The sequence below is a fragment of the Hippocampus comes genome, unplaced genomic scaffold (genome assembly GCF_001891065.2).
Source record: "Hippocampus comes isolate QL1 unplaced genomic scaffold, H_comes_QL1_v1.1 scaffold122, whole genome shotgun sequence".
In the NCBI taxonomy this organism is placed as follows: domain Eukaryota; kingdom Metazoa; phylum Chordata; class Actinopteri; order Syngnathiformes; family Syngnathidae; genus Hippocampus; species Hippocampus comes.
In genome coordinates this window covers 4,809,492-4,827,268 of record NW_017842059.1, presented here as the reverse complement: position 1 = coordinate 4,827,268, position 17,777 = coordinate 4,809,492, and the positions used below count along the sequence as shown (strand labels likewise).

The window sequence follows — 17,777 nt, the reverse complement described above, 5'->3', positions numbered from 1 at the left end:
CTTTCGGCAATGAACTGTCAGTTGTTGCGTTAGCATTTGATGTGGCGATGGGGACAGACACGTCAAAAGCTAACGCAACACCTGTTGCGTTCAGGAAACCTGGGAGATTTAACATTACAATAATGGCAGATTATCGAAATATAATTTAAAATGGCCACATTACATTGAATTTGATGCAATATATTAGCAAAAGTACAGGAAAAATAAATAATACTTTTTTTAAAATAATGCAATGAAATTATTTAGGGGGGCTAAAGACATTTTTAGGGAGGCTGAAGCCTCCCTAAAATAGGCCTAATGACGCCCATGCCCACAGGTACAGATGACGACTGACGGAACCCTTTCTACGATGGAACTTTCCTGTACAACTGAGAGCCTCCACAAGTACTATAACTACTACTACTCCTACTACTACTGTTGATAATAACACATGGTGAGTATTTAGCAACATACCAACAACTAAATGTCACTTAAATCTTCACAATTCCCATTGACCACACATGCTCGTCTTTCTACAAATAGTGGAGCTGTTACATAAAAGAATTATTGTTGTTTTTTGTTTTTTTAAATGAAATCTATACTCACCATGTGCTCTCATCAGATGCTTCTTTCTCTGCGGTTTACCAAACAGCAGGTTGGTTGCTTGTGATATGTGAGATGCGTTGTTATGACACCCCTTAGCAACATTTTTTTTTGTCCTTCATGCAGGTGAAGAGTCATATTACCTTTGTGCCAAACGAGAGCTGGGGAAGTTCCTCCCTCATTGAAGGGATGTACTTCATTGTCATCAATTGTTGCAAAAGTAAACTCGATTTAAATGGCATTGTCCTCACAGACTTCAACAAAATACCGCTACAATGCTGACTGAGTGTGGGATAATGGTCATAGTGTTGTTATTGTTTTGGGCTTCCTTCTGTGACAAGTCAAGACAAACATTTGAACTAAAATAGATGTACAGTCACTCTAAATTGTCCCTTGGCGTGAGTGTGAGAGCGAATGGTTGTGTGCCCTGTGATTGTCTGGCAACCAGTTCAGGGTGTCTCCCGCCTACTGCCCGATGACAGCTGGGGTAGGCTCCAGCACAACCCTCGTGAGGATAAGCAAATTAGAAAATGGATTGATGGATGGATGGATGTATAGTATAGTAGTACAGTAATGATCATGCCATGTTCGCACCCCATTAAGGCGTGAACGGTACAAACTGTAATCGTGTGCATGGACTACATTGAGTGTGGTACTTGTCAGTCGTGTTTACGTTTTTGTTTGGGAACCAGTTGTCCAATGCGTTTCACGGGTGTTGTGGCCTCCAAGTGTGCAGCAGGTGTCGCCCGTGGACCGCTCAGGTTTGGGTATTGGGAGCAGTCACAGATGGTAAAACGTTGTTAGCTACAAGCCAGCCTGCCTTCGGAGCTGCACCCTGAAACGCGTTACTTGTGCTGCTCAGTTTGCTGAAGACAACTGTGAGTAGTATTCTTCCTTTGATATTTACGATTTACGCGTCGGGAGCAAATGTTTCGATTGGCAGCAGTGTGGAGGCTGGCTTTTGGGCAGGCGGATTGGATCATGGTCACGACATTTCAATGCGTTCCAGGATTTTTTTCCCCCAAAATTAAGGACAGAAACTAATCTGTGACTTTCCCCAATTACGTTAATAGGCTATAGGATTTATTCATCAAAGGTCGAACAAAACTGTCAATAAGATAGTGCCTTTGGCTTGTGAACCTTGTTGGTTTGCGATGAAATAAAAAATTACATAATTGTGCTTCATCAACAGTGCCTACCTCCAGTAGCTCAGCTAGCTAACGTAGCGGAAAAGCTAAACACCTACATAGCGCTGTCATTCTTTTTGTCCCATAGATTACACATTGCACAAAGTGGACGTTTTTTAAACCATTGTCGCTTTGTGTGTGTTTTTGTGTATGCCAGGTGTTTGCATCCTTTTGCTCCCAGCGTAGTAAGTAGCTAAATAGGCGAGAGTTTAACGAACAGCAGGCGCTGGGTTTAATCTGTCGTGTTTATTAAAGAGAGACTCTTGCCTAATTGTATTATGCATTGTTGCCGTGGGTGGAGTCAAGATTCAAGTAATTCTTTTAAAAAAAAAAAGCTCTTTTAACATTTTTTTTCTCCCAGTATTGACATTTCTATTGGGAAACATTGTAATGTAATTATCGGTTAATCGAGGAATGAGCAGGGATCAAACATAAGGAATATTTCTACTTCCGCTCAACCCTGGGATTGTTGTGTGCGCGTGTGTCACGAATGGTATGTGACAGGATGATTGTGTATCTGGAAGAACAATCTCAACCGGATCGCTCCCCCCACCCTCTTTTCTCTTAACGTGAGACCGAAGTAGAGGCAATAATGTGTTTCGGTTCTTCTGGAAAGGCTCCCCCACGGGCATTTACAAGGCCACTTACAGGTTGAATGCCTGCTTTAATTAAGGAGCTCTGTGTTGTCTTCCTCATTCAGTTTTGAAATGTTGTTGTCAAATTTAAAAAGAGCAAGTGTTTTTATGCTGCAATGGATGCAGATTTAGATCAATATCTGTACAGTGTAAGTGGAGTTTTAAAACGATACACCAAAGTTTTAACACACTCATTCATTTTTTTAAAAACCACATTTCCTCCTTCAATATGGTGGTTCACCGCTGTGTCACCTCAAAAACAGTAATGTGTGTGATACTTGTGTGTCTTTCTCTGTGGCGCAACGTATATATGATCTCTTTCCACAACACTGTAGCTAGTCGCCCAGTCAGGTTGTAGTTGAGACTATTTAGTGGTCGAAAACAGGTACAGTGTGATATTACATGTATTTAATTCACTGCCATTGACATTCAATCCCCAGGGACGTATATACGGTACCAGTCAAAAGTTTGTAAACACATTCAAATTCAATATTTTTATTTATTGATTGATTGATTGATTTTCCCTCCATTGTAAATTTATACTGAAGTCATCTGGACTATTCGGTAACATAGCTTGTTCAAATTTCACACATTTGACAAAAGTTTAGGCCTGAAGAACTTATTTTTCCATTGTGATAGCACCACCTACTGGCTAAAGGAAATATGTTTTACAGTCAAACCTTGGTTTTCGAACGTCTCGGTTCTTGACCAATTCGGTTTTCGACCAAAAATTTTGAGTTTTTTATGCCTCGGATGACGAACAAATTTCGGTTCTCAAACAAACTGAGCGCACTTGAATGCACCACTTGACTCCTCTCGCCTTCCTTACACGAGGAAATGATGCTTCCTCGGGTAGACGAGGAAGTGACGCTTCCTCGTGTCGATTTCCATTGTGAGCAGACGTGGTCAATAAACATTTTTTTTTTTTTTAAAGAGCATGGTTTCGGTTTTTGAACAGCCGTCTGGAACGGATTATGGACGAAAACCGAGGTTTGACTGTATTTTACTTTTTCCTCCCAGCAGGTTTACGAGATTTACCTCATATTTGCTCGGAAGAGTGTTTTGGCCTTCATCATGTTAAAACACATAGTTTGGGAATTTTCCCGAAACGCTGTTGCCGTGACGCTGATAAGTTTGCCATTGCCTCTCTTTGGAACGACCTCCCACTAAGCATTTGGCAAGCCCCCTTCGCTGCCCATCTTTAAAACTTGTCTCAAAACTCACTTCTATTCTTTAGCTTTTGACCCAACATGACTCAGACTTGGTTATTAGTTTTACTGTTTTTGTGGATTCTACAGTCTCTGTTATTAATTTATTGTTTCAGTGTTTAGTGTTGTATATATGATATTTGCTCCATGTACAGCACATTGTATACGTCGGTGGTGGTTTTTAAAGTGCTCTATAAATACAGTTGAGTTGAGTTGAATTAAAACAATGCAACTTTTCAGGGTACAAACATGCACCAATACTCAACAAACTATGCAAACGCATCAGCTACAAACAGCTTGCTACTTGAAGACACCACAAATAAAGGCGGGGGAGGGGGGTTGGCTGCAAAGAATGTTGTGCTGATGTAGTTTGCTTTGTTAAAAGATGTTAGCACTTCATAGTTGGTTGATATGGTTGTAAAAGTGAATTCTTTTGTATGCACAAATTCAATGGCCAATGTTTACGGAGCCATTTTTAATTTTACATTTTCTAAGAGACTTTTTGTGTCCAGTATGCACAAATGATTTCACTGCATTTTAGTAGCATTGAACCATTTGTTTTTAACATTTGTTAAATATAACTTTGTTTGGCAAATAGCTGAAAAGCTGGTTGAAACCAGTCACCTCTCCTCTCTTGCAGGAAGAATCTCACCTACTTTTAATCTCACAATGATGTGTCATTGTGAGATTCTTTCAGTTTAAACCTGGATGAGAAAGACACAATAGATTTTTTTTGACAGTCAGTGTATACTGAGCAATTGTCTTTTTCTCTTTCTTTTCAGGGGACTTGTCCCGCTGGATAAAAGTATCTGATAGTGACGTCTTCCTCTGGGGGGAAGATTAAAAAAAAAGCCCCCCAAAAAAACCAGCCACATTGGCCGGAAACGTTCAGTTCATCAACATGTTCAATCTGATGAAAAAGGATAAGGAGAGGGAATCGGGAAGGAAGGAAAAGAAAGACAAAAAAGAAAGAATGTCTGCAGCAGAGCTCCGAAGCTTGGAGGAGATGAGCATGCGGCGAGGTTTCTTCAACTTGAAAAGGGAGGCAAAGCGCGAGTCCAAGAACAAGGTGGAGATCTCCAACCCAATTCCAATCAAAGTGGCGACGGGCTCGGAGCTCACACTGACTGACATTGAATCGGATGGCTTGAGCAACAGAAGCAGTATGGTTCTGGATGAGCAGCTGAGCGCTGCCAGCTCCACCGATGACCTGAAGGGCGAAAGCGGGGCACAGGATCATCGCAACTCTGTACGAGATCGCGTCGCTCACTTTGGCTCGCTGGCTAAACAGAACTCAGCGCAGATGGGACAAATGATTAAACGCTTTTCCTTTTCCCAAAGAAGCAAAGAAGAGAGCTCTTCAGAATGCTCCACGCCTTCAGGCCAGAACGCCGATTCTCCACAAGTGGAGAGCAAAGTCTTTGACATGTTGCGCAAACATAGCCTCAACCGACCGGCTCCAAAACCCACCGCCAGACAGTTCTCCATCCCGGAAATGGTTGACAAGACCTTCCCTGCTCAACTCCATCTGCCAACTGTTGTTGCCCCGACAGCACCTGAGACACGCGAGCTGGTACTCCAACGTCGCAACACAGGCGATTTTGGATTTTCTTTGCGTCGCACTACCATGCTGGACCGCAACCCAGATGGCGGCGTTTACAGGCGGGTGGTTCACTTTGCTGAACCTGGTGCAGGCACAAAGGATCTGGCGCTTGGTCTGGTGCCAGGAGACAGACTGGTGGAGATAAACGGGCGCAATGTCGAGAACAAGAGCCGGGATGAAATAGTTGAGATGATCCGCCAGTCTGGTGACACCGTCCGACTGAAAGTGCAGCCGATCCTGGAGCTGAGCGAGCTGAGCCGCTGTTGGCTGCGGAACACAGAGGAACTTCGGAGGGAGGTCAGACATGTGAGCTGCACTCTTAATTTTACATATCTAGAATCGATTTATGCACTATAAATTGATGACTGTTTTGCCTCTTAATGTCATGCCTTTCTGGAGGCGTCAACTATGTGTGCCTCAGGGGAGCACATTGGTCCTTTTAGCCAACATTTTCATAAATCACAAAATCCTATCGCGTCCAGCTGCAGCCTCGAAATCAACTTTTTTGTCACCTTCCATTTTCTCCCAGTTTCAGCAGGTACAGGTGGTGCATCATTTTTACAAGACGCAACAAAAGTCACCTCACACTTCCTTTTTACTGTTTCGTTTCAGTCATCATTTAGACAGACGTGAAACGATCAGCATTTGCCAGTTTAAACCTCGAAGTTCTTGTGAGCATATCATTTCCTTGCCAGTTGACATCGGAGCAGCGTTGCAAAAAGTTTTTCTATCTCTGACTAAAGTTCAGTGCCAGTATGGCCATCTCACTGTTCCGACGCACAGTACAATTCACGCTATCCATTGCAAGCTTCTCAAAACAGGGTCTATTTTGTGAAAAAAGCCTAATTCAGTGGATGCATCAGAGAGTGATGAACCTACCCTGTACCGACTTTCGGTTATTGAGCATCATTTTTTTTTTTTTGTACTCGAACCTTTAAACAACCTGAAATGTGTTGGGGTTAAAGCTTCATCACACACTAAAGGAACCACTGAATCAAGCTTTTGTTGATGCAAAGTTCCAGATCCACTTGCCATGATTTGGTTGTGGTAGCGGGCCTTTGGTTGCAAGAATTGTCAGGAGCAGATCCTATTTTGAAAAATTATGCCTGGATAGGGTAAATTGTATTATGCGTTGGAGCAGTGTGACGAGTAGTAAGCTTCTCAAACTAGCGCTGAACTGCAGTTGGGGACAGAAAAAGCTCTTGCTCTGTGGCGATTTTGCAATGCGACTTCCATGTCCATCGGCATGCTTATGATAACTTCAACGCCTAAGCTTGCAAATGCTGATGGTCTCACGTTTGTCTGGAAGATACCTGAAAGGGTACCATTAAAAATAGAAAAAAAGTGTAGAGAGGGACTTTTAGGACACCCTGTAGGGTTTTATATTCTATGAGCCACTTGTGGTCCAGAGTACAATCGTACTCTTCTTTTGGACTCTTATCTTTGGGCTGGATGTGTGAACAGTTCAGAAGCAAGTGTGGACATTGATGATGGACTTGGGGTCAGGCAAGGTGAACTAAAAATTGCTTGCAACCCATTATTTGTTGACTCATTTTTGATGTTTTGCCTGTTTCAGACTGAGTCAAAATGACCTGCTTTGATCTGACTTAAAAAGGCAACATTGGCTTCTGGTTTTGTTAAGTCTGTTGTCCAAATGTTGTCGTCTAGTATAAATGATTAGGCAAAACAATACTCTGTTTAGTCTCTGAAAAAGATTTTGAGACAAAAAATATACTTTAACTATAGGGGTGTTCACACAGCAACTTTTACTCCGGTGTAGCACCGGGGCTGCCCCCCGTAGAGTGTTCACACGTACAAAGTTATACCGGTGTAGCCCTTGTAAACAGCTTAAACCGGAGCAAATTTAACCCTGCTCAGGAAGTGGTTTAAAAATTTACTCCGGAGTAAATGCTAGTTTGCAGGACAGCGCCGATATATATATAAATGGGACGTGTGAATGCTACAGGGGTAGTCTCGCTACGCGTGAGAAGAATTGATTATATACCGGTATTGCATAACTTGCATCCTGGGTATTTTGCACTTCTTTCCTTTCTCTCTCATCCTTTTACGGTGTCTGATAGCGTTGATTTGTCTGTAGAAGTATAAACTATGGTTTTTCGATATGTCACAAACAAGGCGGGGAAAAGGAAGTACACTTTACGCATGCGCATGTTTTATTTCCGTATTATTATCGTATTGCACGGCCGCAGAAACTGCCGTGTGAACGTAAGTGGGGCTGCACCGGGGTTAACACGCTTCTCTTTAGTAAGCAGCTTTATACGTGTGAACACTCCACAAAATTTACACCGGCGTAAGATATATCGCAACAAAATACGTCGGTGCAGCAACGATGCAAACGTGTGCCATGTAAACACCCCTTATGAGTGGATTGTAGGTAATATAGGGAGAATTACATCTGGAAGTGAATGGTATCTATCCATTTATCCATTGATCCTATCCTGTCCTATCCTATCCTTTCCTTACTAGATTCGTGAGTGTGCCCGAGTGTATCGCAGCTGACTTTAGGCAAGAATTGCCGTTATATGCACTGTGCTGCATCTGACTGACAACCTATACCTTAACCACGGTGTGATAGAGCAAGCTAGAATGATAACCATCAGGACCTATAATGCCACTAGCATTAGCCTCAGACCACACCACTCAGTTTGGCCGGCACCATACCAAACTGCCTCCATACGTTTTCCATGACAACAGATGCGGTGTGGGATGGGGTGAGATCAACTGCACTGGCAGTGTGTGGGGTTCTCCTGGAACATTTCAAGAGTGGAGAGTCTCGGCCACTGTTTTTGTGGCGATTCAGAATCTGAATTGGCGTTGCATGATGTGGTGACATCACAAAGTACAGCCCAACAAGTGCACAGAAGCTTCAACATACTGTATATAGACTATGATAGATTATTTCCAGGTTGAAGCCAGCGAGACGCAATCAGCCACCGGTCGGCCACCATCAAGACAAAACTACAGTGTAGATTTAATGTTTGACATCAACATTGAATCATATTTACGCTTGCATATGTACCATAAATAATTTTAATTAATTATTTTACGATGGGCATGCAAAGTTCACCGCCAGCGTTCATTCATTCCTATTGTTGCATCAACATCTGTTTAAACTACTAATGAACTATACCATGAAACTCATTAAGCTGTATTGAACATATTTAGGCATGCTAAGTAATAATATATTTCACACACACACACACACACACACACACACACACACACACTGTTTTTTATAGAGTCAAGGAACTGAGCAGCTTATCTAGTAGTGTTGGCAAGCATGACAAGCAAAGTGGAGGTAAAACTGTTCCCCTGGTTTGACAGATTTGTAAAAGAAAAAAAAAATCATCAATAGCCGTGTCAAAAGCAGCTAAATCAAAGCCCCTTTCCTAAACTTCACTTTTTCTAATTTGAAATGTTGGCAGAACTCCTTAAACCACGATCTCACAAAGATTAAAACGATATTTCAACAAAGTCAGACCGGATATACAACTACTCTTTTAACAATGGTGAGTGTCGACAGGATATCCCAAAATAACTGCTGGAATGTCTCTAGGAAAAAAAGATACGACAAGATAGTATGTCTTTACTTATTCAAATAAGTAACACCTTCAACGTGATAATACTCAAAATGCCTCGATCTAAAACAGAACTAGAGGTTTTCCAGACTCAAGCATAAAAAACAAACAAAAAAACAAACAAACCAAAAACACAGAAGTAAAAACATTTCTTACAAACAACAGAGTTTTTAGAAATACAGAAGGTTAGATCTACAGTGTGGATTTTGTCACAGAGCAATTTCGGCAAGCTGTACAACGATGAGGCGCGGTGACTATTGATATTAGTCCAAAAGTTCCAGAGCCAATCAGGATAACAGAACACAATGCACTGTAAAAAAAGAAACGAAAAAAACCTGCACAAAAAAATAAATAAATAAATCACAAAAAAAAAACCTGCACAAAAAATAAATAAATAAATCAGACTGGAGACGAAGCCGTGATCGATTAACTGTGTTATAGTTAGGAATTAAAAATTTGCATCAACCAATTTTTGTGGTCGACTTGGTTGACTTTTTTTTTCCCAGCCCAAGATCACAGTACATTTCTAAGATGCTAATGCTTTTAGTAAATTAAAACAGTAGGAAACAGTTGGCAGTGTCACTGAAATGCCAATGTTTAAGTTACTCTCTAAGTTTAGATCACAGTACATTTCTAAGATGCTAATGCTTTTATTAAAACAGTAGGAAATAGTTGGCAGTGTCACTGAAATGCCAACGTTTAAGTTACTCTCTAAGTTTTTTTTTTATTTTTTTTATCCGCTCCATGACTGCTGTGTCAGATGTTTTGGATGCGCCTCGATGTGGCTCGGCTTCCACAGCTATCAGCCTATCATGTTTGTCCATCCCCCCTGTGCGTAATGTCATTGCAGTGGCATAGATGGTTATCATTACTTTGATTATGTGATTGTCTTCCATCCAATGGTTTGGAATTTCTTGCCAAATGCAAAACAATCTGAAATTGATGCTTCTCGTGTCTATTTCTTAGCCTGGGTTCCGAGCTTCCAAGCTGTATACGGAGCAACATTTGATTGTGTGCATTTCAATCGTTTGTCATCTACTGCCTTTAGATGCAGCATCCTTTGAACATACCTTGGCGGTGGTGGTTGGAAGTTCAACCGCTGCCGCTTTGTTGTTGCCATGGTGTAACTGTCGCCCATTTGTCAACTTTCCTTCTCCTTTGTAATATGGGGTTAAAATAAATAGCTGAGTTTAATTGCTGAACATCATGGGCGGCACACAACAGAGTTGGTTGGAAGAGCCAAAAAGTCAAAACTGATGACATGTTCGCCTTATAACAGCGCCAGCATCACACTAAGTAGTAAAAAAGGATAATAAGAAAAGAAGAATTAAACTATTGAATGTACCTATGACACATATCCATTTTAGGAAACATTTCAAGAATGTCGTTATTTTTCTTCCATATGGAGTCATATTAGCTTGAAACAAGCGGATACCGGAAACACGCACTCTCACCTAATCTTTCCCCTGGAAATATTCATTGTGTTGCCATCGCAAAGGATGAGTAGGAATTTACGCCGGTAAGTTTAACAATGACAAGGAACATGAGCATTTCCTGGTATTTTTACTTTGAATGTGACCAGGTAGTACTGGAAGAAGAAAAGTTTTTGCTTGAGAGAAGGATCATTTTGTTTTCATAAACCATAATTTTTGTTTCATGGATACGCCATTCTTTGTTAAATAAACAATTTAATGCAGTCTGTATCGATCCTTTTGGTACCGTACTCATGATGTTGGTATTCCAACGGCAGACTGCCAAAACTATAAATATGCCGTACGTCTTATTGTAATAGGACATTTGATAATAGACGTGAAAAACTGCGTGCCGGACTGAATCAATACCAATAATGTCTTGGATGGTATGATTATAGCACAGCCTTCAGTAAGCATACTGTAACTTCCTTCACACATGTACTGTAAGTCCAGTGCCCAAGTCCCATTTGCTAAGTGCAAATGGATCCGAGTTAATAATTTCTGGTTTTCGCAAACCTGCAGGACCCGAGCGTGAGAACCAGTTCAAGTTAAAAGAAGCCATCTTGTCTTAACTGACTGACTACAGTAACAACGGGAAGCAGTGCTCTCCCTTTCAGTCTGGTATTTGTGGAATCTGCTTTGGAACAAATAGGCCACTTCCTGACCCTTTCCCTCTGGTATTCTGTCATGGAGGAAAACAAATTAGTGTGTTAGGCTAAGGGCTAATGGAGGGAAAACATCCCTGTTGGAATGTGAGATGGAGTAAGAATATTTGACAGGTCCCCGTTTTGTCAGTCAATATTTTTTTGAGTACAGTGTGAAAAGTACTGAGGTTTTAATTGAAACACTTGATATTCAAACTGTCACCTTCTCATAGTATGTAACAAGTTTTAGCCAAAACAGTGTCTTAAGGCCTCTATACACCAATCCGACGTTGGCAGTCAGGAAGCTGGTGGGTCGTCGATGAGCACCGGCATGTCACAGCTGCGTGGGGTGGGGGCGTTTTTCGGATGATTCAACATGCTGGATCAGCCTCAGCCATCGTGATAATTGATCACTCTGATTGGCTGCTAGCTAGCCTTTAAAAACACTGCATGAGCCAAGAAGCAGAAGTGATGAATCCAAACCAACAACCACGAAAAAGTCTCTAGGAAGAAGCACACACAGGTTTTGTTTGGACTTTATTTCCATCTTATCACACGCATTTTGACAACATGGCCACCTGAACGGAGGAAAGTGAAGAGCAATTCATCAGAATGATCATCAGTTAACGCAGAATTGGCGCGGACCAGGCAGGGGATTAGCTGCGCTGTGCAGAGGGCATGAGTGAAGAAGAACCAGCACGAACTGTATACTTGATGCTCGCAAGTTGTCATAATGGATATATCATAGCCGAGATAAAATATCTGGTTGAACTTTGTTCAGGAAAAAAAATGGCAGTTTTTTTCTTTGTGCAAAAAATTTCATTGAACAATATCAAAGGAAGTTTCACTTCACATATGAAATCCTGTGCTGCCTCTAACTTCAGCTCAAACGCTCAAAATTTTTCAAGTTCATATGTTTGATATTATACTGGTTAAAAAACACTACATATGAAATTAACAAACAGTAAAAAGTGAATACTACATCATCCAAAAAATAAATGGTTAGCTTTTTTATTTATTTATTTATTTATTTATTTTTTTGTAGAATGTTGATTGAGTTTCTCCTGAATGGCAAAAGTTGACATTTCTCATCGAAAACACAGATGCAGACTGGGCACTTCCCTCAGAAACATTCTGCCACTCTTCCAAAATCTCCGGCACTGAAACACAAGAAGATACAATGTGAAACTCATCAAATCTCATTTCTGAATCAAAGTCAGGAATTCTTTATGTATGCCAAGACAAAATATGGTTTGTCAGTACAGTCACTCCCGACCAAAACATGCAAATATGAATGTATCATATTCGGGCTATGTATATCACGTATCGTATTTCTATTTCAAACCATAATACGTACAGGAGTGAATTAGAACTGGAAGATTTCCATTGCAAATATTAAAGCACATCACAAATGTTTTGAGTCTTCTTGTGCATCTGCCACATCGTAACTTCTTCCGCAAGCAAGTGACCCAGGCTGACAATGCCAGTGTCAATTGCAACTTGGCAACGGACGCCATTCTGTGTTAGTGTGAGTGCAAATGAAGCCAATTTGCTTTGTTTACGCTTTTGAGATGCTGCGGCCGCCGAACTTCAGGTTTGGAATGAGGAACTGACTTCCGCTGAGGTTGTTGTTATTGAAGGGTATTACTCCTCATGCATGCGCAGAATGTACGTAATAATTGTTGTCGCGTTCGGCTTGTCACGGTGTATACACCCGTCACTTTTTCGGCTCGATGTGCCAAGGGTTAGGCCAGGGGTGTCAAACTCATTTTTGTCACTGGCCACTTGGGGTTTACGTCTTCCCATGGAGGGCTGTTACAACAGTGAAACTAAATAAACGTTTATATATTATTACTCAGTCAAGTCAACTATAATAGTTTGTTCAATTATTCCAAAATCTTATTTATTTCACATGCAGATTTGACATTTCAGTACAGATTTTAGCAAGGATCTTGGAAGTTGACACACGATTTGCTTTCGCGGGCCACATAAAATGATGTGGTGTGCCGGTTCTGGCCCCTGGGCCTTGAGTTTGACACCAGTCGGTTAGGCCAACTTGACAGCTGGTCAAAGGCCGGTCACACAAAAACAGAGAGTACACAGAAGGATGCCTTGACTTGTCACTGCCTGTTTGCTGCTGCCTGACTTTTTTGCAAGTTTTGGTATAGATCCCTTGTTATTGGTACCATATTTTCCGCATTATAAATCAGTTTTTTTTTCATAGTTTGCTTGGAGCGACTTGTGTGTGAAATTATTAACACATTATTAGATAATTTCACATGTTATTTTCAACTGCAAGAGAGCGCTCTCGGCCTGCGTTGATAAGTCGACGATGAGTCTGACATAAGCGACGTAGAAGAGGAATCGCTGCTGCATCTTCTTCCTCTGTTGGCAGAGATGTTTAAAAGTGACGCCGATGGTGAAGATTTCATTGGATTTAGTGATTTGGATGACACTGATGGTTTGGTAAACTTTTTAGCATGTTCTTTATGCTATAATTATCTGAATAACTCTTAATATGTAACGTGAACATATCAGGCACGCTCTCAGTTCGTTGCTTATGCGTCATGTAGCATTAGCATATTGTACACTTATTCAGCCTGTTGTTCGTTGTTTTATTTTTATTTTAAATTGCCTTTCAAGATGACATGTCTGTTCTTGGTGTTGGATTTTATCAAATAAATTTCCCCCCAAAATGCGATTTATCCTCCAGTGCGATTTTTTTTTCTTCTTTGTGATGCATTTTATGACTGGTGCGATTTATAATCCAGAAAATACGGTACTATAAAATTAAAAAAAGAAACGTTCCAAGGTCTATTATGGTTGCATGAGTTTGATGTGGAAGGAGTTGACTGGCTCGCACAGAGCCTGTAAGTTAATGGTGTCGAAGAGTCCTTTTAACACATTTGACCTCCCATAGTTCCTTCTGTATGAATTCCACGGGCTTCCCAAAACATTGGAAATGGGCAACAGAATACTTTTATTCAAAGGATGTGTAACAATGCATGTGGTATTTCAGATGTACTATGTCGAAAGGTGTCATTTGTTTTACACCACAGTGTACGATGAGTCACAGAGCATGCAGTCGAGTCAGGAAAGAATAGGCAGGCTCAAGGAATGCTATAGGGCAAGTTGTGAGCAATGTGTTTCGTCACCTACGGTGCTGTGTCACATTCTTGAATTAGTTCAATTTATCTATCAGGAAACAAGGTGGCCGTGGATTGAGCGCAAAGACATTTCACACATTTCTGACATCTGTATCTCTCTGACACACCCTACTTCTGGTTACACACAGCATTTCATCCAAAGACGGTGACATTGTCACTCAATATGTTTGAGAGCTATATTCTCACTCAAAGTCCAGTTTAGAAACACTCCAGCTGACCTCCAGACCCAATGATGACAAGCAGTGTCGAAAATGGATGGATAAATGGGGATCTAATACCTTTTGTTGTGCACTGCATATCATGAATGCATTGTTCATGTGTTGAGCAAGATCTGTTTTAGCTGATTTGTAGGTTCAAGCAATGTAGGTTTGTACACTGTTTTCCAAAGCATGCATAAATTATTTAAAGGAGACATATGCATTTATACCGGCACAGTGGTTTGGACCTGATGGTGCAGAGGTCCGGAGTTTGATTCTGGGCTCCACCCTACCTGTGTGGAGTTTGCATGCTGTTCCCATGCCTGTGTGGGTTTTCTTGAAGTACTTCGGTTTTCTCCCACATTCCAAAAACATGCATGGTTGGTTAATGGAACACTGTAAATTGGCCCAAGGTGGGAGTGTGCGTGTGAGTGGTTGTTCGTCTCAGTGGGCCCTGCGATTGACTGGCAAGCAGTTCAGGGTGTACGCGGGCTGCCCGAAGTCAACTGGGTTAGGCTCCAGCATGCCCGTGAGCCTCGTGAGGATCAGCGGCTTGGATAACGGATGCATGGATATGCTTTTACACAAAAAAAAAAAAGACTTTTATTTACTTATTTATCCCCCCCCCCTTCATCTGTAATCTGTTGTGTTTGTGTTTCTATGTGTGATGAAACTTTTTAGGCGCTTCAGAACAGTCCTCCTAAACTGTTTGCTTCTTCGTTACCTATGTGCCTATTTTTCTCTCTTGTCCTGTCCCAAAACAAATATGTTACATAATTAGATAAAGGTTGAGCTGTTCATTTTCCTTCCAGTTAATGTCTGCATGCTTTACAAAAACAAGGATTAAATGTGGCATTTGATTTGCTTGGTGGATTACCGGTAATCTAATTTAGTACTATAAGCAGGACCCAAAAAATAAATAAATAAACCTATCATACAATGGGAATTATTTTTTTTCTTACGAAGACCATTGACCTTGTGGTTGCTGTTAGTTTTGCTTAGTTAAATAAATCAGATCAATCTTGTGAAGCGTGTGACATGGTTCAATTTTAATCTCAGATTTGTTTCCATGTGTTACCTTTACTAAAATCAATATTTGCATTACAAGGCTGTTAGTCTATTGGTGCATGCTGGTCAAAAAGTAAAGCCAATTTTGAGAAGAGTTTGAGTAGATTCCTTATTTTGATGTAGTATGTATGTATTTGTAAACAAACTTTGAAAGATTTCCTTAGTCAGTCTGTGGAGCAGGGCAGTGACAGATTACTGTCACTGAAGCTGCTCCTCTTCTTGGAGGTGGTTCTGTGCAGTGGATGCTGTTGATTGTCCATAATGGACAGAGAAGCTGCAGGCGACCTTAAGGAGGACGAAGTCTTGTAGCCGTTTCTTTTCGGTTTCATTTTTTTCCCATCTTGACCACACAGTTTGAGCAGTAGCAAAGGTGCCACCCCCTTTCAATAAAAAGGATTTGGAGAGTGCGGTGCACGCAGACTGGTGCCTGATGCTGTGTTACTGTCTGTTACTCTTAAAGTACCGGTCCCGAAAACACGTGGTATTGTTTCATTTTAGCGAAGTATTGCGGCACTTTTGTAGGAAGTACCAGCATACCGTGCAACCCTAAACTAATCTGGCTAATGGAGACGTAAACTGTAAATAGTACAACATCATGACATAAAACTGTAGCAACCTATAAACACATTAAGTTATGGCACAAAAATACATACATCTGTGAACAAAATCTGCATTCCTCCTTTTGCCCATTTACTTCATTCAAATCAGTCTTAATGTTCTGCGTAGCAAACAAACTTTTGGTGACGTGAAAGCCTCAGTTCTCTTCAACCTGCATAATTATAAGCACATTAAATGTTATCCTAAATGTCCCTGTGCCTGACGTCTCTCTATATTCTGGGGTATTAGTGAGAGATTCATTGTTTTAGCTCCCAATGCTAAGTGCTATCATTAAACTCCTGTCAGACCACACACATATCTCAATAATTTACTCGAGTTAATTTCTAACATGTGGTGTATTCCAGCCTGGTACGTTGTCCGGATAATAAAGTTAAAGGCAGGCATGGTATATACAACAGCGTGGCTTTATTTGCCAAGTCCATGCATCAAACCGTATTCCTGTTTACCTGTACAGTCCTATGAACTATAAGAGGAGAGAGGATCAACCTTGCTTTTGTTATGATGCTTTTAGATTTTTTTTTTTTTTTTTTTTTTGACTGTGTAAACAGGTAGTCCGTCACAGACCAGATGGGCATCATTTGCAAACACAATTGAAACCTGAGAGGGGGAATTAATTATAGGTGAGAAAGTGTGCTCTGTCGCACTTGTCTGAGAAGATGGGGGGAATGGTTGGAGTTATATGGTCGCACTACCTTGCTGTCTCTGTGCTCTCTGCTGAATTATTTACAGAGATGCTCTTGGTCCGATGAATAATAGAGAAGGTTGTTGAAGGAAACGAGGCCTCTTGGAGGAAACCTGAGGTGTGGAAATTAATTTGCTATCAGTGGCAGTGGATCACACGTTTATTTATTTATTTTTTAACATGCTAGGTATACAGTATTCTCCAAACATACCATTTGTATTTATGGACCAAATATTCAATCTTGTTTCATTGGCCCATAATGCATATTGTGATTGATTTATTTATTTTATTATTTTATTATTTTATATGCTCTGCTTTGAAGGGTAATAGACATGAGTGCATGGAGGTGAGTGGCCAATAGTGCAATGGAATAGTTTCTGTGTCACTGTTATGGTCTAATGCCAGAGCTTGTTTGGTCGCTGTGAGTGCTGACTACTATTGACGTAAAAGCCACACTCTCAGCAGTTCTCTTTCTCTCCGCACTAGTGTCAATGACACAGCAGTCTCACACTGTCCTATCAGTGGACCATGTCACTGTCCATATCTGCTTTCTCGGTTAAGATATACTGTACTGTAATTGTGGTAACAAACAATCACAATGGGGGGGAAAAAAATCTCTTGCTATGTAAGAGATGAAACGATTCGAGATATCTTCCATTTACAGCATTCTACTGGGACACAGTAGGGAGTAGCCCCTTCTTTTGGTAATTATAGGGCCGTTCCCAGTCTCTGAATGTCACAAATGCAAAACAGGGACATAAGATTGAAGATTTAATATTGTTGATCCAGAGTTGACTGCTCAGAGGTATGGTACCATATCGTACTGTACTGCACTGTACTACACTGTGCTGCACAATACTTAAAACAGTTTCTTGAACAGTCAAAATATTTAGTTTTAAAATAAAACCCAGAACACTGAGATTTGAGAACACTGTCTTTAATTACTTGTGCCACAAATCCAGCAATGAGCTTCGGCTGGCTATTACTGCCTGCTAAACATGTTGCGGTTTTGCTCCTAACTCAGTAATCACACCCTCCATGGCGGCGGATAAGCTACACTTTTTCCAAGTATCGTTCTCACGAACGGATATGGGGGTGTAATTGACAGAGCTTGA

The 17,777-nt window shown here is 40.9% G+C and overlaps 1 protein-coding gene across 5 annotated transcripts in view; it reads left to right on the top strand.

Moving 5' to 3' along the window:
- Window positions 1-1,343: 1,343 nt before the first annotated feature.
- The window catches only part of myo18ab (myosin XVIIIA b), a 99,400-nt gene continuing 82,966 nt past the window's right edge, over window positions 1,344-17,777 (top strand). For 3 of the 5 annotated variants that reach the window (XM_019861293.1, XM_019861287.1, XM_019861285.1), the window contains exons 1-2: window positions 1,344-1,460; window positions 4,395-5,521. In XM_019861293.1, the coding sequence (XP_019716852.1) occupies window positions 4,514-5,521 (1,008 nt within the window). In that variant the 5' untranslated portion in view covers window positions 1,344-1,460; window positions 4,395-4,513. The remainder of the gene's footprint in view (window positions 1,461-4,394; window positions 5,522-17,777) is intronic. The other 2 variants (XM_019861288.1, XM_019861286.1) reach the window with 1 other exon arrangement.